Source organism: Morchella sextelata (genome assembly GCF_020137385.1).
Source record: "Morchella sextelata strain SCLS chromosome Unknown scls_10, whole genome shotgun sequence".
In the NCBI taxonomy this organism is placed as follows: Eukaryota; Fungi; Ascomycota; class Pezizomycetes; order Pezizales; family Morchellaceae; genus Morchella; species Morchella sextelata.
The window spans coordinates 1,313,174-1,336,346 of NW_025408625.1; the positions used below are offsets into that span (position 1 = coordinate 1,313,174).

Genomic DNA, 23,173 nt, shown 5'->3' on the forward strand with positions numbered 1-23,173 from the left:
GAATTCCTTAAAGTCATTCATCATCAGCCCACTGCTAAAATATCATCACCGTGGGGACTCTCACTTTGTCGATCGAGGGAGCTAAACGGACGCTATATATATGCATAGCCCATGACGATTTATCTCGTCTTGTAGGGCGACTGTACTGGCTGTTCTGAACAGATGATAGGTGCGAGAGGTGTCTGAATGGCTATATAAACCCGTCCATCTCACTCTCTTTCAACTAAATTCTCACAGACAATACAGATCCCTCTTCATATATACCCTCAATTCCGACTCGAGATTTTATTTCAATCTCACCAACCAAGATGAAATTCAACAGCGTGCTGTTATTTTTAGGGTTCCTTACAACCCTCACACTACAAGCGCCTTTACGGTGTCTTGAAAAGAGTAAGTGTTCCCATCTTTACAATAACCTAATAGTATACTGATATCTTCCAGGGGGCGAAGATTACCTCTCTCCCGTTTTCAGAAAGCCTTCCATGCTCAGTGGTTTGGCTAACCATGTGGACGAAATACCTCTAGACCTTTCAGAGGATTATGGTCTTGACGGTGGATCAGACAGAGACAAAGACAGAGACAGAGCCACAGTCTTTCCAAAGGCAATCCCTTCGGCTCCATGGCCCTTCGGCAGGGGTTTGGAGCCAGTATGGGAGGGCCCGAGAAACTTTTTAGGCCCAAATCCAGAGTGGAGTATTTGGGAAGAGGAGCTGGATACACCACCAAGCTCCCCGTTCCCAAAGCCTATCGTTGGGGAAGGCGCATGGGCTCCGTTGGGCTCCGTTGGCGATTTGGTGGATAGTATGCCAGTTGCAGAGGACAATGGAATAGCTGAACACGAAGCATGCCCAACTTGTGGACGCAAACCATCGGGTAAGTCTTTGATTATTATTTTTTTATAAGTGTTGAATGCTAATTACTGGGATAGCTTGGGAAAAGCTGGTCAAATGGGTTAAGGGTGCCTGGAAGAAGGTAACGGGGGTCTTCAAGAAAAAGGACAAAACGGCAACATGAGGGAGGAGAAGAAGATGACCAAAATAAAATACAGAAACAATAATACCCAGAAGCAAGCGGAAATGTAGAAGTAATGATTTAAGTGTAGAAGGAAACGTAAGTTGTATGAATGGGACGATGTAATTTTAGACGGGGGAACCAGGATAGATAAATAAATATTTCAATATCTACAAATAACAATCTGGATTTAGCAAAGTCTGAAATATTACGATACGCCCTGTGACTTGGCGCATGAAAACGTGAAACCTAGTTTGCCATCAGTACTCCCATGACACCATCTCTTTACAGAGAATTGAGGATGTAAAATGTGATAAATCCCAGCATAATATCGATTTACGCCTATTCAAAGGACAGAGCGGTTATATTCTGTGTACACCCATAGGTTTTCAACTCTCTCTCATGTTATCAAAGCTCAAGAAATCAGAGGTGAGACGACCGTAAGCATGAAATTCCGGGTGAACTCATAAACGAGAGCATATGTATGACTCTTCAATGACCTGTTATTACGGTGCTGGAGGAGGAGGAGAAGGAGAAGCTAGGAGAAGCTAGGAGAAGAAGAAGAAGAATAAGAGCGGTACACCTCCTTTAGATCATGGTAATATTGCATGTAGGCGCAGCATACGGTTGGTCTAGAAGCTATTCTACTCAACTTGACTGATCGGGTTTTCAACGGCAACCCTGGGCGCCGGGCGCCATACCCTACTGTGAAACACAAAGACGTCACTGTAGCCCCCTAGCGTCGACCCACGAACCAGGTACAACAGGCGGGAGCGGGAACGGGCACTAGTGGAGGGTGCCGTTGCTATTTAGGTTGGGTACATGTAGATACATCGTGTAAGGATCTGTTGATATTCACAGGCAGTACATGTACAGAAGATAGTGTCTGGGAATTACTAGTATTTACAGGAGCGCAAATATATGGAGATGGATAGGGTACGAGGGGTGAGAAAACTGAGCTCGCCATAGACCGATGAGTAATACAGGAAGAACGAAGAAAAGAATACTAGACAGCTAGCTATAAGACTAGAACACGCACAGAAAAAAAAGAGAGAAAAAAAAGCCAGCAAGAAGAGAGGGAAAATGCTATCGAATCTCTGCATGCCAAATGAAGATTTTTGGGTTAATTGAAAAGTATAGTTGAAGAAAAGAAAGAAAGAAAGAAAATCGTGAGTATGTGCCCCATTTTCTTTTAATCTCTTATCCCTATCTACTAAAAACCTGCTTCTTAGAATCATTCATTTCGTTGCCCGTTTCCGTTTGCTTCGTTTATCCGTTATCCTTGAGCGCCTATAGTGATGATAAGGAAAAAAAAAGATTCATCCCTCCGTTGCGTTTCGTGAAGCGTGGCTACTGAACGTTCGCCTGGAAGTTCTTGGGGCGCCTGTAAAAAGAAAAGTCAGCAACTTAAACTAGAAATCGCCAAAAGGAAAAAAAGAAAATGGGCGAGCGCAAAATAAATTACGATCGAGGAGTGGGCACGAACTTGAAGAGGAGGATGTGCGGCTCAGGCGCATGAATCTCGTAGTGCTGCCATCCCAAGCTCTGAGTGATACCGAGACCCCTCCATTCCTCTTCGTGGAGGATCTTAAGGGTCCCGGTCTCGACGTCGAAATAGTCCTTGGGGATCGCTTTAAGCATCTGCTTGGGAAGCATGACATGCCTGTTCAATAAGTTAGCTTCGCAATTTGGATTGGGGGAGCTTCTAATGGCGGCGTATGCACGCACCTGTACTCGTAGGTCTTGTCGGAGTAGCTATCAAGGTGTCAGTTTAGGTTAAGCTTGAGGGGGGTAGGTGGGATTACCGGTCGGAGTAATGGATCAGATCGATAAACTCATCAAGGCGCTCTCTCTCGGATTCAGAGAGCATGCGCGGGCGACGATTGCGGGAACTAGAGCCTTTCTCCATGGTATACTTGTAGTAGGTGTGATTGAGGTGGAAGGGTTACGGCGACGAAGCTAGGTGATGGTGCGTGGGAGTTATCAGCGCACAGTTGGAGATTGTTGAGCCTTTGCGCAGAAAAGGATGCGAAGGCGGCGGGGCGGGTGGGTTAATAAAGTAGTGGGGGGGGGGGGGGGTGTGGAGTGATTTGAATGGGGGAGGGAAGGGTTAGGGGCAAATACGTGCGGCGTGTGCGGGGGCGGGTAGGAGGGCGGCCAAGGAGGAATGGTTTCAGAAAGGGACGGATCAAACGCGTGATTTGCCTACCTATTTGTGTTCTCTTTGGTTTTGGGGAATCTCAATGGGGGCTGGCTGGGGAGCGCGGCTCTGTTCTATTGTTGTTGCGACGATGGCAACCAACGTTTTTTTTGTTTTGACGAAAGGGGATGGGAAGTGTGCTGAGAACCAACGACAGCTGATAAACACCGAATGTACTAGTATGGCTCTGCGAACAGAATCTCGCAGATGTTGTGAGGGGAGAAGGGGATCGTGGACGATAGGGAGCAAAGTCGATAGTTAAGTAGCGGAGTCCCTGAGCGTCAACTCGTCAAGTCAGCGCCGCCTCTCTTGTTTACTTTCAAAATGGGCTAAAGTTGCGCATACATCACAAAGATACACAAACTACGTAGCCCTAGAGTACAATAAAGCTCTGGATGATAATGCAGCACCATTCTCATCGTTACCTGAAACGCCTTAATCGTCGTCTGACTACTGTTACTCACTCGCATACTCCCCTACATGGAAGAGAATATTCTTTCACCTCTGACCTCTCTTCTCATGCGATGTGTGGCTTGTAAATATATGGGATGGTTTGGAGGCAATTCACAATATCACATGACCCTCCAACCACAATTCCATACAATCCCTTTGTAATCTCCCATCAATCCCCCATTCTCGAAACGAGAGCTCGCCTAGTTCCAAAGTGTGTGGCTTTCCTCCCGTTCGTTGACGTTCAGCGACCGACTTCAACGCAAAGGAAAAAAAAAAAAGAATCCCTCCCCGCCCGCCTTACCTGTGAAATCGCTCGCCGCCGTTTTTCCACCCCATCACGCTTGTTGCTATTGAAAAAGGTCCTTCTAACTGCCACTAAAAAAACGAGCAATTATCAAAAAAAAAAATATTGATTTTTTTTTAAAACAAAAAAAAAAAAGTATTGGGCGCGCATCGCTTTTGGTCAACCCAACCCAACTCACACTAAGCCAGTCAGTTCAGTCGCGAAGTCGCGTTTCCCCCAACAGCAGCGCCCGCCCCGACTTCAACAAAGCACTCCCTCAACTCTATTTTTCTCCCCTCCGCCCAGCGCGCGAAAAGAAAAAAAAGATAGAAGAGATGGATAAGCGCAAAGCTGCTCATATACAAGCAACCGCCTCCTCGCCTACACCCGACGTTGATGATCGAGCGAGGAAACGAAGAAAGCAATCTGTAAGTTTCTGTGTTCTTGTTTGGTGGGGGAGGCCGGGGAGGTAAAGGAAGGAAGAAAGGACAGGAGAGGAAACGCGACCTTGGGATAGCTATCAATCAACCTTTCTCGCGTGGTTTCTGGCTATCCCTGATCATGAGGCTCAGCTATTATCTATCTGACTACCTACCTACCTGCCTACCCCCCCTTACCCCTTCTACCCCACTGCGATATGCGATATAGGTAGCTCTTCTTTAGCTAACGGGACATAAGACTGTGCAGCAGAATGGATCTGATTGTACGGGAAAGTCTGCACAGGCTTTGGGCCAAGGTTTGCTGGATGCGATTATGAACCATCAGGAGAGGTAGGTTGTGATATATATCCTATTATTACACTGCTATACTAGTAGTAGTTGCAGCAACTGTAGCATTAGTAGTACTGGTAGCAGCTGTAGTTGCTCTTATACGCTCAACTCAACCCGAACTCATCTCATCCGATCTTGTTCTCCCAATACTACACCCTACATAAAATAGCTTCTGTCGAATGAAATGCTAACCATAATGTTTCTCCCAGGAATCGACACATCCGTCAACATTTCGAGAAGCTCCCCAACCAAGTAAACGAGCTCTTCATGCCCCTGATTTTGTTCCCCACCACTAACACCCACCGCAGGCGGATTATCCTGACTATTACCAAAAAATCAAAAACCCAATCTCCCTGCATGAGATCCAGGTCCGTCCATAAATCCACATCCTCCCAATCTTTCTGCCCCACTCACGTTCGCTAGACCAAGCTCAACAACAATCATTACGCTACACTGCAAGATGTTGAGGCCGACCTTCTGCTCATGTGTCAAAATGCCGCCACATACAATAAGCCTAAGAGCCAGGTTCACAGCGATTCTATCCGAGTTAAAAATGTCATTGATGCATATATGGTGGAAGTCTCAAAGTCAAAGGAGGCAAAGAAAGAGGCCGACAATACACCAGCGGGTAGAGCGATCAGAGGTAGAGGGACCCAGACGCTGCAGCAGGCGATGATGGGTGTTGTTGAGGATATGATGGCCTTGGTGGACGAAGCGTGAGTTTGACTTCTTTGGCGGTTTGCACTGGAGAGGGAAATGTCCAATTCCTCCAGACAGGAACTAACTGTCAAGTTTAGAGGCGAGCCCGTGGCCCACTATTTCCTCAACCTCCCCAGCAAAAAGCTTTATGGCGAATATTTTCGCATCATCAAACAGCCGATCTCACTCAATATGATCAAGAAGAAGGTTACACAGGGCGAGTACACCAGATGGGCCGATTTTGAGAACGCAGTCGCATTGATTAAGAAGAACGCTGAGGAGTTCAATGACGAGGGAAGCGATATTGTTAAGGATGCGCGCAAGTTGAATGTAAGTTGGGACCTTTAGTCATGCTCGGGAATGGGAGATGGTGGGGCTGATGGTATTGTGGACGTAGGCATACTTCGTAAAGCGCCTAGCAGAAGGAAAAGCAAAGGTTGGAGACGCTCCAAGCGTAACAAACGGCGCTCCCAGCGGTATAAAACTGCGCATAAATGTTGGCGGTCACCGCGCCCAATCACCACAGAAGCCACATGCACAAGAGACATCAGGGCCAAAAATTAGACTCAACGTTGGAAAGACAGCCGCCGCACAGCAAACACCCAAAGTCAGGGCTCCTTCAAGCTCCCCGGCGGCGCCATCTGTGTCACCTATCACCAATGGCAACTCCACGTCAAGCAGTCCATCAAAACAAACGAGCAATGGAAATGTATCACCGAAGAAAGCGCCCAGTCCTCCCACGCCCACCCCTGTTGTACTCCCACCCCCCGTAGTCCCAGTGGCAGCTCCGACCCCAACAGCTCCTGTTGCCGCGACATCATTACCAGTCGGGGGTTTGGCCCCCATACCAGTTAGAATAACTAGGTCCCGGACTCCCGAGAAACCAGAGTTGGGGCGGTCGGGTTCTCCACACAATGAAACTATTACACTTCGTGCGAATTCCATGACACGGACGCCAAGGTCTCAACAGATGAGTCCTCCAGCCCCGGGATCAATGCCCCCGCCTCCGCAGAGATTGAGTATCACACCGGCACCACAGAGCCCAATACCGTTGAATGTTCCGGTTCCGGCACCACCGACTCATCGTGTGGGGGGCTATGATGAGCCAAAGTATCGTGCCGAGGGGAAAGGTAGGGAATTCACTTATCACATGCTTTTGCCGCTTAAAACTAATTGCCCGGAATATAGACGCTTCGAGTGCGCTGATTACAAACCTTCGTGTTACATCGGTATCAGCGACTTCTGGGGAGGTCAAGTATACGAGAGACTTCTCCCCCGATGATCATAAATTGACTTCCCAGTTCTTTATACATCTTCCGGCGGATTGTCAAGCTATTGTAATCACGCCCACGCTCTCTACTGGCCTTTCGGGCCGGCAGCATAAATTTAATGTGGAGCACAAAGTGAACAACAACGCTGCCAAGCAGATCCCTATGTGGAACACACAGCTCAAAAAGAAGGAGGAGCTTGCCTATGAAGTGAGACTCAACCCAGGCGCAGTCAATACCATTGATTGTGCGGCCATCGCCGCAGCAAGGAGTGGGATGGTTAACGGTAGTGGAGGGGGTGGGAGCCCAGCGGGCATGTGGGAGTTAGAGAGATTTCGGTTGTTTGTCAGCTTGCTGCCTAATTAGCTTTTCTCTTTTTGTCTTTATTCTCTTTCCAGACTCCACTGGTTAAATTTCCTGTTCTCTGAATTATCTGAGTACTAATTATTTATTAACGCCCTTCCCTTTTCTCTAACCTGTTGGTCATCAGTTACCTCTTTCATTTCTTTGATGAATTGTAAGTTTATTAGGAGGGTATTTTTTTATTTTATCTTCACCGTGCGAGTTTCCATCGGCGATGCTGTTTTGTGTTATGCATTCTTTCTCCCTCTCGCTGCTGATACGCTAGAGATAGGATGGGGATAAGTTTAGGACGGACAAGGTAAATTTAGGTTACTTATTATGTAGTTACTTCTACTCTATATGCCCCTCTAGCTTGGGCGCATGGGTGTTTGTTGTGTAGTTTATTATTTATTGCAGGTACATATGATTCTGGTACTTTTGCTGCCGTGCCCGTGGTGGGCCAATGACGCTGTGATTACTGTTACCCCGGTCCCATTCCTATCGTCATCGATTCAGATTCGTCTTCGAGCGAGCTGCAGGATTGAAGCCACCCAGGTAGAACGTCTTGTCCGTATCACCATATCACGAGCTCGGAGCCCGAGCCCCTGAAGAGCAATTACCGAGATACTTACTTTTCCCCTTGATACATACATGTGGGGGATGGCTGGCTACATGGAGTAGGTACAGGGCAATCCAGTAGAGTTTGCATGTGAAAAGCAATTATTTTTGGTAGAAATAGAGCAAAGCACCGGTACTACTGCAGCCCGCGTGTACCCCCGCATCGTTGCATACAACGCATATAAAGACCTCCCAAGCTCCTGGGACTTCATCTATATCCATCTACCTACTGAACTATATCCCATCCAATTGAACAAGTAACACTACACAAAATGGCGGCACCGGCAACAACCACGATGAAAGACTTGACAGGAAAGTTCTGGATGGTATGTTCAAAGTTGTGGTGGAATTGCACTGTTCGCGAGTAAAGTACTAACTGACCAATTTGCGGTTATAGAACAAGACCCTTTCGGACGACACTGATGATGTTCTCACATTGGTAATTCCCCCCTTTCGTCTAAATTATTGGCGAGTGAGTTGGTAGAATTGCCATACTGACTATATGGTGTCCCGCGGTACAGCAAGGCATTAGCTGGTTCACCCGTAAAGCCATTGCTCTTGCGAATCTGTGCCTTGATATTAAACACTACCGAGATGACGATGGTGTCGAGCACATCGACATCGTCCAGACTCTTACTGGTGGTATTCAGGGCACCACTGAGCTCAGGACTCTAGACTGGACGTATGCTCTCCCGCTTTCTGATGATCTGATAGCAGGACTAATTACGGGCGGAATAGGGAGCGAGAGCACGAGGACCACATCTTTGGGAAACTCAGAGGGAAGAGCAGGCGCATAAAGCCATCAGAGCTAGATGATGACTTCCTGAAGAAGAACTTTTTGCCAGAAGTTGAGGCGGATTGCGCTGTGGAAAGCTATGTCGTTAATGATGCGAACAAGTGGACTGCGCAGCAGGTATGATCGTTTTGTTATTTTTGCGCTTTTTGACGCCACTGATCATCTCGTGTGGGAATTATAGATTTGGGGGTTTGAGACTATCAACGATATTAGATACTACGTCCGCCATCTCAAGTTCACAAAAAACGATACCGACCAGGTACTTTATAAAAGACTGGTGTATGATTGGGCTGATGCTCAATAGACTTCACGTCTGGGCGGCGGGAGTAGGCTCTGTTATGAATTCAATAGAGATATCATACTGTCCTTTTATTTATTACCGGATCAGAAAAATGTAGTTTGTGTATCATCCAGCTTTATTGTTAGATATAAGCATGCCAGTAAAAATATTCTCGATTACGCTTGGTGAATACAGTGCAGTAAAAACAGTATTGAGCAATTTCGTAACTAGTCATCAATAAATAAACACGAACGCAGTAATAGTACAGCTATTATGAGTGGCAACAGCAGTAAGAAACAAAAACAACCTAGAGATTCACATACGAAATTGGCGAACTAAAAGATCCTTGCGTGAGTTTGACCATGATATCAAGCGGAAGGAAAGATAGTTGCCGCTGTCTCAGTAATTGATGACACCGTCAAGGATCCAGATCTCTCCGTTGGGGACAGTTTTAATATCGCGGTGCGCGGCAAGCTTGGTTCCGTCGGGATAAATCTATGTCGCAAAAATATCAGAATAAGTATAATACCCAGACGCGATGAAGATGATCGAAACATACAATCCTGTCCTTTCCATCCATGTCCCACCAGATTTCCTTCCCCTGAAAGGTCTTTACCTTCTCCCCCTTTGGCCATGGCGAAACGCCGATTAAGTGAGCCTCGACAAAATTCCTCTCATTTCTGCTAGCACGATCCTCTCCCACAAGTCCCTTATATATGTTGCTGAGAACATTCCCACCCGCCCCTTCATCATTTGGATCCTCCCATGGTTTCCTTGGTAGTTTCGAAACGGCAACATTAGACGGCGCCAATACAGTCGTGTTTTCATCAGTGTTAGAAAGTCGAGTTGAGATAGACTCAAATTTTCTGGTCAACTCCGCAAAAATGTCTATGCTCCTATCTTGGGAGAGCTTATCAGAGAGAAGCAGAGCGCCCGTGGGTTTGTCGCTGCTATACAGTATTTCATGGGACTGGAGAGGAGTCTGATCGGTGTTGAGTGAAGGCATTTTGTTCTGTGAGGCGCCTTTGTTGGAGTCAAGCGGATAGAGAAGCTGTGCAGAAGCGAGCGAGTAGATAACTGGAAGTAGGACTAGGGAGAGCTTCATGTTGGTCAAATAGTTGGCGATGAGTTAGTAGAATTTGTTTGAGGGATTTAACCAGCTGATGGTTGCTGACTTGGTTGTCGGATAGCTGCACCATGTTAAGTGACGTATTTAACATGTTCATTAAGCCCTAAGCCCTGAATCAGCAATGGATAGCGCTTAGCAGAGTACTACATGAGAATCAATACCCTGTTCAGTTCTCTTGTCAAGGTACCTACATATGTATCCAGGGCCAGTACTATCAACGTCCAAACGAGTTATTTTTTATTAGTCTGTGTCTACTCTAGCTGGTTTCCAAATATTAGACATGATCTTAAAATGTCGCTCGTGCTACTAAGTTGAAGTTGAAGTTGTCGTTGATGGGGTATATGTAGGTACATATTATATAGCAGATGCAAGCTGGGTAAAGCAAAAGAAGGGGAATAGACTAATTAACCAAACACGTTCCCATTGGCTCAAACTTCCCCTGCTCATCAACACCCGAAAACAACATAGAGTATGTACTATAGAGTGGTTTTAGTCGGTAACTAAATATTAGAATGATAAGACAGGGCTTCGATAGGAATATTTGATAATTATAGCACTAGGCTTGAATCTGTCGGATAGAGACCAAGATATATGTATGTATGGTAAATTTGCCAAACGTGCAGCCAATAGCACAATACGCCCCCGCAGTACATACAAGACTGCGGGGCTGCGAGGCTGTGTAGCGACAGATATAACTTATAACTTCATCACCAACTCTCAATCCAAAGTGCTCACCAAAATCTTTTACGAATAATACTACCATGGCCGAAGCAATAGCTCTCGCGGCAAGCTTGGTTGGCCTTATACAACTCGCAGGACAGGTGACAGCAATAGGGTACACGTATATTAGCGGTGTGAAACGAGCCGCAAACGATCTTCATGATCTTTCTAGGGAGCTAAGCATACTGAACCTGGTTCTCTTTGCCCTTCAAAAATACGTGGACGCAAACCCGCAGTTCTCTATGCTACAAACACTAAATAGCAGCGATGGCCCCCTCCAAAAATGCGAATCCGAATTGAAGGCTCTTCTTGCAAAGATAGAGCCCAAGAATGGGTTTAAAGGGGTTCTTAATAGCATAAAATGGCCATTGAAAGAGGCAGAAACGATGCAACATATTACAAGAATCGAAAGGCAAAAAAGTCTACTCATGCTCGCTTTAGAGACTGACAACATGTGATTCAAAACTCAAACACTATACCCTTTGTCAATATTTCTAACTTAAGACCTAGGTCTTTGACACAAGAAATACATCATGTCCAAAAGACTGATCTCGCCGTCCAGAGGATTCGAAAAATATCAGAAACCTTGAACTCTTGGGCTAATAAACACGACACAATTCAAGCTGGTTGAGACATCTACTCACGTCACGTACACAGCGAGGAGAATTTCTGGCTAACCATTCGAAAATAATAGACGAAGATCGAAGGGATGTCTTGGCATGGCTCTACTCAGAAGATTTTGATAGGACACACCTCGAGATTTGCAACGAAAGGCAAAAAGGGACTGGTACATGGCTTTTGGAAGAACCGAGTTTCCGAGAATGGGCCAAAAAGCAACCAGGTTCCAGCTTACTTTGTGGATATGGTATTCGTATGTCTAGAACCCCATTCCTTTCATGAATGATGGAGCTTTCTTCAATGGACACAATGCTACAAGTACTGCCATATTCACGATATCATTTTTTTATGATATTAAATATGTAGTAGTGTTAAATCAGAGAGGTTCTCTAGACCACTAAGTGTAGGTACTTTTATTCAAATTGATAGATTGGTAACCAAGTTTGGTGATTTAATGGACTAGACTTGGGTATTGGTGTATTATCTGAAAGAATTATCGCCACTTAGTAGTCTCTAGACGCCTCAGAGAGAGATTGGGGTGACACCACGAGGCAAGGCCATAAAGTTAAAGCCACTATTTCTCGTGGGCTGCATTGCAATGTCTCCATTGAACAAGATACCCATCGGTACTTTAGCTTCCACGATGCATATACTGACAGTCGCCATATTTTAATAGCCGGGGCCGGGAAAACATTTTTAAGGTAGATCAATCCCAGTACACCTTTCTCCATTCGCAACTGACAAATACAAAAGCTCTGTGGTAATTGACTACTTAGAGGTCCGGGCCTCAACCGAGAGGTTTGGGGTCACATATTTCTACTTCAACTTTAAAGAACAGTGCCAAGGGCCCACTCAGTTTCTCGCCAGCCTTGTAAAACAATTGACCTGTAAATTGCCGAAGCTTCCCTCGGAGGTCGACAAGCTTTACAAAGAATTGGTCAAAGAGGCGAAAAGGCCGAGTTTAGATCAGTTAAACGCCCTTCTTCGTGCAGTTTCAAAGAACTTTGCCCAGGTCTTTATTATCGTTGATGCATTGGATGAATGTGCTCAAGAGCAAAGAATTATTCTTCTTCCATTGTTTCATCGTCTTGGACAGGACGGGTTCAATATGTTCCTGACTAGTCGTCCGCATCCTGAAGATATCCAAGAGTCCTTTCGTAACGTCAAAAAAATCATAATTTCCGCAAGAGACCAGGATATCAGGCTCTTTATTAATCAGAAGATCGAGGGAAATACACGAGCAAGGCGCCTTGTTCGACAAGCGGGGTTACAAGATAGGATTGTCGATGATATAGTTGGTTTTGCAAATGGAATGTAAGTAGATTATATCCCAGATATCCACGATGGGCTTTAATTGCATTAATAGGTTTCTGCTTGTCCGTTTTCACGTTGAATTTATCTGCCAGCAGGTCTCCGCGAAACAAGTGTTAAAGGCACTCGCATCTCTCAAAATGGCCCCAAAGAAGAACCCACTTGACCCTACCTACGAACGGATAGTGAATTTCATTCGTGGACAGCCACAGAGCAATATGGAATTAGCATTGTCGATTCTTTCTTGGATTATCAAAGCTCGGCGGATATTGCGGCTTAATGAATTGCAAACGGCGATATCTGTGGAACCAGAAACATATGAGCTTGACGAGCTCAACTTACCAGATAAGGACGTCATACTTGATATCTGTGGGGGGTTAGTAACAGTAGATGAAAGCGAGAATGTTCGTTTTGTTCACTATACAGTCCAGGAATACCTTGTGAATAATCGCATTATTCCAGAAGACTCAGATCTAACAACCGCGCTGACTTGTATCACCTACTTGTCCTTTGATGTTTTTACCGCCAATTGCAATGAAGACCCCGTTTCTCCGTATAAGCTTCGACTAATATATCCTTTCCTTGGATATGCGTCCAGATACTTGTATTCCCACCTACGCTCTTGTGAAGAGAATTTGACGGCAGATGCACTCGTTTATCATCTTGAAAAGCAGGGTCACAGTTTATCCTACTTATATTATACTCTTCACGAAGAAGTATCCCCATTGCAAATGGCAGCTAAACTCGGACACTGTCTAGCATTCCAAATGTTGTTAGATAATGGTCACAATATCTCGGTTTGTGACGGTGACGGCAACACGGTATTACACTATGTCGCAATGGCAGAAAGTAAGGAAATGGCCAAATTTTTATTAAATAAAAAGGCTGTTTCTATCATGGCCCTGAATGATAATGGGCGTTCACCATTAATGATTGCGGCACTTCGGGGAAATGACGAAATTGCACGCATCTTGATTGATCATGGAGCAAACATCTTTGACCAAGATTTTTATGGAACAACAGTAGCCGGTCTAGCTGCTAGCAACGGACACTGCGCGTTAATGCAACTACTGATTGAAAATGGCGTCGACCCGACTGGGGGATCTGATTCATGCTGGTCCCCGTTCGAATCGGCAATCTTGACTGGCCATGAAAAAGTTGTCGAGTTACTGATTCAGCGTATCAACTTCGCCGATCTCCCACTTCGGCCCGATTCCCTCTTGATTGATGCCATAGAATTTGGTTACCGCGGGATTGCAAGGATGTTAATCGAAAAAGGGTATGACTTGTCGTCCCAAAATAGGGAGGGCAGCACAGCACTTCACTGGGCTGCATTTAGTGATTGGGAAGATATTGTGAGGTTGATGTTGGAGAGAGGTGCCGATATATCAGTAAGGAGTACTAGTACACGTCTACTATTCAGTAATATTACAAAAAGAGACAATCATATCATGTTCGGGAAAACAGCACTAGAAATAGCAATTTCCGAGGGGCATGACTCAATAGAGGCAATATTGGTAGCAGAGATGAAAGATTTGACGGGGGATGAACTCATACAGCAAGACGAAGCCCCTGTACTTCCTATCCTCGATTCTCAGTACATGTAGGTAACCCCCGTATATACACCTATTTGACCGAACCAGGATGTGCTGACATGGAGCCGGGTGTGGATTCAGAGATGAATACATACTATCGATGAAATATATGTTCGGGGCCATATAGAATGCTTAAATGGCGAGGTTGGATAAACGGGGAGGCATTTTGACAAATAAAACTGTGATCGATTTTGGAAGATCGTGTGGTACTGTAATTGTACGTTTTTAGATCTAGGTACTAAGCTCAAGAACGCATGTAAACGTCCAGAGGCCAAACGTACTTGATTGCTTTTGTAAGACTAAAAGAAACAGTCTTATGACAGTTTTACTGGGAAGAACAATGCTCGTTGTTCAGGAACGTATCTCATCTAGGTCCATCATATTGTCCTGTGATCTATGTATGGTGCGCCCAATCATAAAGGTAGTCAAAAAATTGGGGCGAGGTCGAGGTTGAATAACTTTCCAACGAAACAAATTATGAAAAATCCGGTTGGTAAAATTGAAGTACTAGTGATGAAGAAGAACTTTACCAACCAGATTTTTGATATCTCTCCTGGTTAAAAAGTTATTCAAGCTTGAAATTCGGTATTTTAGTATGTAAAAAGCGCCAAGACTAAACAAAGTGGAACAGTATTATACCCATTTATACCCTTAAAGAAGCAAACCTGATCAGGCCATGGCAGTGATGCAGCAGAAGGCTAGAAATGGGCCCTCTTATTGGCCCATGAGGCCATATTGCAGCCACAATTGTTCCACTTCTGTATCTTCCGTATGCCACCCCATCACCTTTAAGAGTGTGCGCACCATACCTAAATGACTTAGTGAGTACTACAATTCGCGTTCTCTTGACTCTCCCGAATCCTACACATCTAGGTTCTCACCTTCACTATTCGATCGGAGAGGTATCTAGACCCGGGAAACACAGAGACCGTTCACAGCTCGGCACCAACCGCCTGGGCCAAAAGTCCGAATCTTGTACAGTATGTGGTGGCAGGTAGAGGCGCTTCCCAGATGAGGTCGAGCACTAACGAGTACTGTTAATCCCCACGCAAGACAGCTGCAGATTTTGATAACCGTTGAGCGACAGACCTCAGCAATACTCGAAAAGACATATAGTCAGAGATGCTAAAAGTGCGATCGATTGTAGAAAGCCAACAACTGAGGTATTCAAGGCAATGGCCACGGTGATAGAGAGAGAGTAAGTACGTATACATGTAATTCAGTCTCGATCTTAATTGTCTGTGACCGAGTGATCGACTATGCGCCAAGCCCAGCCCCGGAACGACAAAAGTTATGTGCATGCAGAATGCCCGTTAGTATTTATAAGAGACGAGTACTTCGGGGTATGTACATAAGTCAAAAGAGACAGCTGCAGTAGATGGATGCTAGATAGATAGGTGGTCACAACTACTCTAGATGACCACATATTGTCAGAAACTATAGAAGCTACATGTAAGCTGGTATAAAAAGGATAGATTTGACGCAAACCTCCTCCAACGATCTCATGATCAAACATAAACGATTCAAGTAACTCCTACATACATATACACTAGCCCTCACTTTCCGGGCTGGGCTTCCTGGTATATTACCACACCCAACCTAAACGACCATCTTTCAGGGATAAGACAAAGCTGCAACTTCCGCGAGTGATAGTTCGTGATTCTGCTGATCCAGTTACGTTTGCACCAACGATTGACGGCCAGCCATCAGATCGACATAAACAATCGCAAGCCCAGTAGTTGGTCTCATTCTTCGCAATCAACAGTTGGTCACGAGACCAGGTACTGCATAGCAGCCATACTGTATGTCTCTCTCTTACTATGTACATGTATGCTACAGCAACCTCTAACATCCGCCCCATAAGCTCTGTTACCGGAGACTGGATAGTTCACGCCACACATATACAGCCCAGCCATCAAGAAGACAGGGCGGGATCTACTATCGGAAAGACAACCAGACAAAGGATTATAGGATCCGGCTCCGGGCTTGAGTACCTTAGGAGGATGTATCTTAGGCCTTCTGAGAGCGCCGAGCTAGATTGTGTGGTGTCTATCGCCCGCCCTTTACTTACACTCGATATCGGAATACTGATGATACATGTCTCTGACATTACAGTGAGCATCACCGCCATCTTTAGGTGCCACGCCAATAATCACGTCGGTTTGGGGTTGGATGAATACCGAATTTCTGATATGGCACACCCGATACATATACAACAAAGTGATTATGAGGGGTCGATCTTCATGTGGAATGGCCGTTTGTGATGGTTATCATAGATGGGCACCTCATTTGGCCGAGATAGTGCTTTCAATACTATACTAGCATAACGTATCAAGCCTTTTCTACACCCCGATGTTCAATGCCATCCACAAGAGGTGTTAACCAGCCTCTTCAACACTGAATTGTCGTTGACGTGAACACGGACCCCGATGAACTCCCTTCACTTTCGTAGCCTTGAAAACATCTAGAAGTTAGGGTGTCTAGAAACCGGTTTAAATCCAGCGTGGTGGACTAGGAGTTAGGCTCCATTCAAATTTATATGCGCAACTCTATGTATAGAGCGGTGATAGACTCGGCACCGTGAAGTGATCGGTTTGACTACATTTACGCCCCTCGGCGGTGCTGTGCTGTGCTCCTACGGTTTGGGCCTACACATGATCGGCTCATATCTGAAGCTTGACTCTGAGGTCTGGAGCAACTAGAATCCCCGCCCTCGACCGCGGAAGCTTACTAGACCCCCGGCGTACCTCAGATTGAAGTCGAGTGACAGCTTATGATCCAAGACTAGATAATAGGGCTAGGGTTAGTTGGTTGGGCGGCAATAACTAGAGTACACCACCAGATATTAAGTTCGCTGGATATTCCAGAACCCAGAAGTGATCCGATTTAAAACGATTTGAAGGGCACTGGCTTTGGTGATATCCTAGAACCAGGCGAATTTCCCGTCATGCCGGCGTAGCTCACAGCCCTTGATGGTGGGGCTCTTTGGTTTCTTGGCAGCGGTAGATAAATCCCACCGCATATCCTCACCCCCACCGGCTGCGGGAGCAATTGCGATTGCGATTGCGGTCATTCACAGAGCATCACAGAGCACCACAGCAGCACAGACACGCAGACAGACAAGTAAGGACTACACACGCCTCCCTCCATACCTTCAACCCCAACTGACAACCCCCAGACCACCACCATGTCCGCCTCCCTCCGCCTCCTCCGCCGGCCCCTCCTGCGGGTCCCCTCCCTCCCCACCACCACCCTCCCCCTCCGCCGCCACGCCTCCACGCCCCCCAAAGTCCTTGCCAAACCAAAAAAATACACACACCCCTCGCACCCCTCCGCCCCGCGCTCCCGCGACCCCCTAAACTACCCGGGCCCCCCGCAACCGCCCCGCGACCCCACACGCCGCTACCCAAACACCATGCCGCCGCCCAACACGCTCGCGCACACACTCCTCACCTCCCGCGTGCTACACTTCTACATCTCTATGGGAATCCTCATCACGCTCGCGGCCACCGTGTCCATTCGCAACTTTCTGAAGACGTCGCCGTTCGCGGCCAATGTGCGCTGGGAGTGGTTGCACCCCTACGAGAGCATGCGGTTGTTTCTGGTGGCCGTGCGCGAGCATACGGAGGACCAAAGCCGGCGCGTGGCGGAGATGCGCCGGAGGAAGGTGGAGGATGTGGAGTTGAGGGGCGAGTATAGGAAGGCGCATGGGCTGGAGAAGACGGGTAATGAGGGAGGGTTTGGAGGGTGGGGGGTGAAGAAGAGTGGTAGGGAGCCGGTGGCGCCGGTGGTACAGGAGGCGAAGGGGGATTGGGTGGAAGAGCAGATTAGGAAGGCGGAGGAGGAGGCGGCGGCGTTGGTGGAAGCGGCGGAGAGGGAGAAGACGGCGGAGAAGGGAGAGATGGGGCCGGAGACAGCGGTGGCGGTGGTGGAGACGCCGGCGAAGGAAAAGAAGGGGTGGTGGTAGGTTTGCTGCGGTGAGGCTGGTAGGACCGTTTTTTTGTATATAGTGAATAGCAATTGTTGATATGGAGTTTTTGTTTCACCGATTCTTCTCTTTTTTCCTTCTTCTTCTTCCTCCTCCCTTCTCTCTTCTCTACTCCTGTACATCCCCCCAGAAACACATCCCTCCCCCTTTCATCCCCTCCCTGCAAAGACGAGACTATATCAACCCACCCTCTCCCCCCTAATAAGATATCCTGCTAAGTGTATCATTGACGCTGCACCACGTTACCCCCACCCTCCCGCGCAAGTCTCGCCACAGCAATCTGTATGTAACCACAACTATACCATACCATACCATACCATACCATACCCACAGCCCACAGCAGAAATGACGTTATAGCGTCAGTTGGTTGGTGGACGGCAACCTGTCCGAATGACAGTTCATGACCCTGCATGCATCGAGTGACATTACTTGCCTTCTTGCTTGCCTGCTTTCCTGCTTTGCTTGCGGGCCGGCACATTCTCGAGATCTCGCCGGTGCGGCCGCAAAAAGAAAAACAGGAATGAAAGGATGAAAGGGGGTCGATACGCTGGCATTGAAACGGAACGGAACGTTGGATGCCACTACATGTGCATCAATTCTATGGCGGCAGCAGATTGATGTCTCTCTCCGGCCCCCATGTATTCTCGATCCCTCGTGGGCATGACACAGTATAGTACGGGCGGGACCCTTCATGATCATCCTCGTTGGCCGCTGGCTGACGACGCAATTGACCAGTCCTATGCAGTCCAGTACTGTCCGCTGTATACCATATATATCGTGCCACTAAGCCCATTGAATCACCGGCTTAGCTGGCCAGCCAACCATTCACCCGCTGCTTCAGCAGTCTGGGTCTGCCTGCCCACACATGCAGCCCGTGGTACATTAAACGGCGATCTAGCAAGAGGAGGGCCAACCGCGGATAGTTGCCTGAGAGCCACCTCAGACGGGAGGAACATATAATATAAACTTTTAATTAACGACCTGATATATGGAGCTAGCTGGCTGAAACAAACTTTCTCTTTCCCCTCACACCCAGCACATTCACTGAATCCATCTGTGGCTGTAGTTGGGCTTTCGAAACCCCATCCCTAGCTCCAAACTTATCCACACATCCACAACCCACAATCTGCCAAAAAATATCAACCATCGAGCACAGCCGCAGAAAGCAGACACGATGAAGTTCTCGATCATCGCATCGTTCCTCCTCTTTGTAGCTAAAGCTATCTCGCAGGATGCCACCGCTCCTGAGCCCAAAGTGAACTGTCCGCTGAACTCACTCTATGGGGAGGAGAGCACAAAGTTCATAGTGACTACCGTGTCCGCCAACATCTACCCTCATTTTGGGGACTTTTACTCTCAAAGCTGTAAGCCCCCCCCCCCCCCCCCTTTTCCCGCACTCCTGCCCTTCCCTGGACCCCACTAATATCCCACTACAGGGCCCAATATTCTGTTTGCGCCTGACAACTTCACATTCACACCTCCAACTCGCACCATTGTCTTCAACGGCGGCAACAATACTCTCTCGGAATATCTCCTCCTAAACAGCAGCACCGCAGACTCGTTCATGCTCCGTTGGGAACTGTCTTCGGATCCGTTTAAACCAACTGGCAGGTTCGATGTTGTATACTACCAGCAGTCCATCAACGTCTATCCTGTCTGTGACGGTGGTCTCCTCTCTTCTGTGGTCTGGAAAACCAGAGCATGCATCTATGGAGACCCGGGAATTGGTATGACATGGTTCAAAGAGCGCCATAATCAGGCGATTGCAAACATCTTCTCGGGCATTGAGGGTGGGTGGATGGGAGGGCCGGAGACGACTGTCGGAAACTGCTATGGGCTGAACAACACGTTTGAAGCAAACAAAACTAACGCCGAGACCGAGACGGATATCCTGGGGCCGAACGGAGTGGCCATCTACACTCCTGTTCCGGAATTGAACAGCGCTGGGGTCAAGAGCTACATGTTTCGTGGGGGTGAGCTTGCTGCGGTGCTTGTGCTGGCAGCGGGGACGGTTATCTGGCTAGGGTAGATGCATTAATGGTGTGTAAGTTGTTTGAAAAAAAATGTATTTCTTTTGTGTAGTAATAAAATTTGAGTACTTGCTGCCTTTTCCCCCTCACTAACGTGGTTCCGAGGATTACACACGTGCTTACTATGATCTCATGCGGCGTGTAATCACAAGGGTCAATACTCGGGTACCTGCAGGATCTTGTCTATTGATAGGTGTATGCACTCTTGAGCGAGGTATTCGGAACCCTCAAGTCCCTTAGAATTTCGATGTGACTCGGGTGTAGATAATACATATGAAGACATGTGGTAGTTTGAAGCGGGTGGCGAAATTACTTGTAGCAATGGGATAAATTACAGGAGAAAGGTTTTTGAAACATGAGAGAGAAGAACCTCGATGCGGTGATGGTTGCCAGATTATGAAGATATATGGTGATAAAATATAGATGAAGCTTGTATCTGTAGCAGAATGATGTATCTTGAAGTCGCTCCTCCAGGAGAGATGTACGAAAAATAGTAAGGAGAAACCGGACCTAATCAGTGAATAACGCACACCTCAAAGAAGCTGCTACATATATGAAGTGAATTATCAAGCTACGTACGAAGTTGGTAGGAAATGAAGAAAAACAGGGAAAAATAGCTATGTACATCGTCATCAGCGCTGCGACACAATGAGGCACACATACGCAGTGTCACCACCTTACAACCTGTTCTTTTAAGTGCTGCATGCATCTTTCTAATGTACATGTAGTACTTTGCCCAAAATACAAGCTTTAGGGAGTACTTGTGCGTGAATTGCACTATGTTGGAAGATTGGCGATCGGTGATATGGGCCGAGTGATGGGTGGTGAATCTCAATATGATTAGTCTTCCGGGACATTACTTAGATTCAAAAACTATATCCTGTAGTACTCGCGTCGGAATCCAATCAATAGAGCTGATAATGTACATATATTCAATAACCGGGTCCAGGATAGATTAGACATATCCGAACTACATGTATACTTCATTTTCTCTGTGCCATAAATATAATCCACAAAGCTTTTGGCGGCCGCCGCGGGTATCTGTACATATTGTAACCAAAAAAAAATTGTGTTAGGGCCCAATTTGTATCAAGGTTCCTACGATAAAAATCTCTTATCTTCTTCCTGTCGGATCATATATCTCAATATATTCACATATAAACCCTACCATTTTTCTCATAAACTAGCATCTGATGCCGTCCATGCCGTCAAACTCCGCAACATCTAAATTCTCTGTATATCATGTGAAATTATTGGTAACATTGTCACGCTCCTCCCTCTTTTAGTTGAATGTACGAGTCTAGCATTATAACTACATGTACATGTGCTTCGGGTGTAACTAGTGGACGGTCATTCACTTTTTAGGTAAATAACGGAAAGTAAGAGGGTCTTAACAATAGTCTCTCGTAAATCAGTTTAAACGAGAAGCGTGAGTACATGCGGAGAAGGTGATTGCGGTAATGAGGTGTGGGGGTGGAGTGATGAAAGGAAAGGAAAGAACTGGCAGGACCGTAATTTACGCGTTTGATCTTGCATTCCCGCCCACATCATCCATAATCCGTGCATCAACCATCATCTACTCTTCCATCCTTCAATCCCTTGCTGACCAACACCTCGCACATGCTACCTGATCCCTTCATGCACTGAATACAACCCCACAATCAGTTCCGCCTGCCTAGCAGCGATCACGATGGAACATGCTAAATGGGGGCTCTGGCACCGCTGCATGTAAGCACTGGTCGTTTGAGCTGTATTTTAAACCTGGGACAGTTTCTTGATGACATATCCGAACAATACGAGGAACATGAGCCAATAATATTTCATCAGACGGAGCTCCATTACTGCCACGGGTTCCTTAGGGTTTACGATGACTTTCGGCACCACCCCCGACTAGCTTGAGGAAAGTGCTAAAACATATATTGGGCGTTAATAAGCACACCACCAAACGCCCAGAGCATGCGGTAAACCCTACGATATTCGGAATCCCCGAACCCATTTGCAAAACCCGTCACTTCCTTTAAAGGACAAAGAATGGAGGGTCTGACAATTATAACCCAATTCCAGCATAGTTACGGTCTCCTGGCCCAATTAGGCCGTGGATGGTATGAGACACTCCTTTTTCTTGGAGGGGTTCAGTCTTCGGCAACGGCTCCGAAACAGCAGCCGAATATTACACAAACCCAACATCGACACCAGAAGCCATGCGGATTGCTCGATCCAGCTGTCTCGAGGTAAGTCAACTCTTTCCTTCCCGCCTACCGAAGATTGACATTGTAAGATCGTCTGAGAATGTTCCTCTCACTGGAGACACATACACAGTAGCTGGCGCACATAACGGTTTCTGCGCTTATGTCTCAGTTATTTCCTTGATAGGTCTCAAAATCCACAGAGAGGATTGTTAAAAACTATTTAGATCGTATGGTCGAGTGATCCACCATGACTAACAATAACCCCGGCGAATACTGCACCCAGCAACCCGGTTGGTCGTTAGTACTTTACCCAACCCATGGATGGGAACCCCCCTTTCTTATTGGAGCTATGATCGAACCAATCAAGCGTGGCCTTTATGCGGGGACTGTCTTGATTGTCATTGCCTTTCCCACAGCCGGCGGGGAACCTTTACATGTGGGCATAAGTCCCATAAGATGAACCTCAAATCTTCAAGTTTGCTTTGGCCGTTACTCTTACATACTTACCTCCGCGGCCCGCGGAGATGAACATCGAGTTTTAGAATTCCCAGATAGTGATAATAGTGGTTTCCACTCCGTGCAGACTACCTAGCACGTGATGTATTGATCTCCTCGGATGAAGGGCATATGTATATATAAGGAGAATTATAAGCGAGGGTCATCAACCATCACTCATACCCGTTGCAGCCCAGTATGAATCCTCTCTCTCTCACCGACAATCCATGCAAATACGCCAAAGAGATCTACAATCATGCCTGACTGAGGAGTTGGTTGAATGGTTTGAACTTGACTAATTGACGCAACTAAAACTTCAATCTCGCTGTCCGATATCTGCATATTTTAATTTCCCCTGAGGATTGATATTGTATGAAC

The 23,173-nt window shown here is 46.6% G+C and overlaps 9 protein-coding genes across 9 annotated transcripts; 7 read left to right on the top strand and 2 right to left on the bottom strand.

The window, feature by feature from the left end:
* Nucleotides 1-308: 308 nt before the first annotated feature.
* H6S33_001330 (uncharacterized protein) lies at nt 309-1,014 on the top strand (the record flags this gene model as incomplete). The annotated part of the gene is made up of 3 exons (XM_044832696.1): nt 309-390; nt 442-873; nt 929-1,014. 3 exons carry the CDS (start codon nt 309-311, stop codon nt 1,012-1,014), a joined length of 600 nt encoding a protein of 199 aa, XP_044694297.1.
* Nucleotides 1,015-2,361: 1,347 nt separating this feature from the next.
* Nucleotides 2,362-2,920, bottom strand: H6S33_001331 (uncharacterized protein; the record flags this gene model as incomplete). Its single annotated transcript, XM_044832697.1, has 4 exons — nt 2,362-2,395; nt 2,477-2,674; nt 2,740-2,766; nt 2,817-2,920. The coding sequence occupies 4 exons, from the start codon at nt 2,918-2,920 to the stop codon at nt 2,362-2,364; spliced, it is 363 nt and encodes a 120-aa protein (XP_044694298.1).
* A 1,362-nt stretch (nt 2,921-4,282) lies between these two features.
* Nucleotides 4,283-7,050, top strand: H6S33_001332 (uncharacterized protein; the record flags this gene model as incomplete). Its single annotated transcript, XM_044832698.1, has 8 exons — nt 4,283-4,375; nt 4,626-4,717; nt 4,927-4,969; nt 5,026-5,085; nt 5,141-5,433; nt 5,515-5,746; nt 5,814-6,546; nt 6,605-7,050. 8 exons carry the CDS (start codon nt 4,283-4,285, stop codon nt 7,048-7,050), a joined length of 1,992 nt encoding a protein of 663 aa, XP_044694299.1.
* Nucleotides 7,051-7,916: 866 nt separating this feature from the next.
* Nucleotides 7,917-8,744, top strand: H6S33_001333 (uncharacterized protein; the record flags this gene model as incomplete). Its single annotated transcript, XM_044832699.1, has 5 exons — nt 7,917-7,970; nt 8,042-8,083; nt 8,166-8,326; nt 8,383-8,557; nt 8,622-8,744. 5 exons carry the CDS (start codon nt 7,917-7,919, stop codon nt 8,742-8,744), a joined length of 555 nt encoding a protein of 184 aa, XP_044694300.1.
* A 375-nt stretch (nt 8,745-9,119) lies between these two features.
* H6S33_001334 (uncharacterized protein) lies at nt 9,120-9,825 on the bottom strand (the record flags this gene model as incomplete). The annotated part of the gene is made up of 2 exons (XM_044832700.1): nt 9,120-9,215; nt 9,280-9,825. 2 exons carry the CDS (start codon nt 9,823-9,825, stop codon nt 9,120-9,122), a joined length of 642 nt encoding a protein of 213 aa, XP_044694301.1.
* Nucleotides 9,826-10,610: 785 nt separating this feature from the next.
* Nucleotides 10,611-14,105, top strand: H6S33_001335 (uncharacterized protein; the record flags this gene model as incomplete). The annotated part of the gene is made up of 6 exons (XM_044832701.1): nt 10,611-11,023; nt 11,080-11,195; nt 11,264-11,440; nt 11,864-11,888; nt 11,941-12,501; nt 12,554-14,105. The coding sequence occupies 6 exons, from the start codon at nt 10,611-10,613 to the stop codon at nt 14,103-14,105; spliced, it is 2,844 nt and encodes a 947-aa protein (XP_044694302.1).
* Nucleotides 14,106-15,597: 1,492 nt separating this feature from the next.
* H6S33_001336 (uncharacterized protein) lies at nt 15,598-16,211 on the top strand (the record flags this gene model as incomplete). The annotated part of the gene is made up of 5 exons (XM_044832703.1): nt 15,598-15,620; nt 15,712-15,745; nt 15,804-15,895; nt 15,958-16,138; nt 16,209-16,211. 5 exons carry the CDS (start codon nt 15,598-15,600, stop codon nt 16,209-16,211), a joined length of 333 nt encoding a protein of 110 aa, XP_044694303.1.
* A 1,069-nt stretch (nt 16,212-17,280) lies between these two features.
* H6S33_001337 (uncharacterized protein) lies at nt 17,281-18,060 on the top strand (the record flags this gene model as incomplete). Its single annotated transcript, XM_044832704.1, has 1 exon — nt 17,281-18,060. The coding sequence occupies one exon, from the start codon at nt 17,281-17,283 to the stop codon at nt 18,058-18,060; it is 780 nt and encodes a 259-aa protein (XP_044694304.1).
* Nucleotides 18,061-19,255: 1,195 nt separating this feature from the next.
* Nucleotides 19,256-20,110, top strand: H6S33_001338 (uncharacterized protein; the record flags this gene model as incomplete). Its single annotated transcript, XM_044832705.1, has 2 exons — nt 19,256-19,445; nt 19,518-20,110. The coding sequence occupies 2 exons, from the start codon at nt 19,256-19,258 to the stop codon at nt 20,108-20,110; spliced, it is 783 nt and encodes a 260-aa protein (XP_044694305.1).
* Between the last annotated feature and the right edge of the window lie 3,063 nt (nt 20,111-23,173).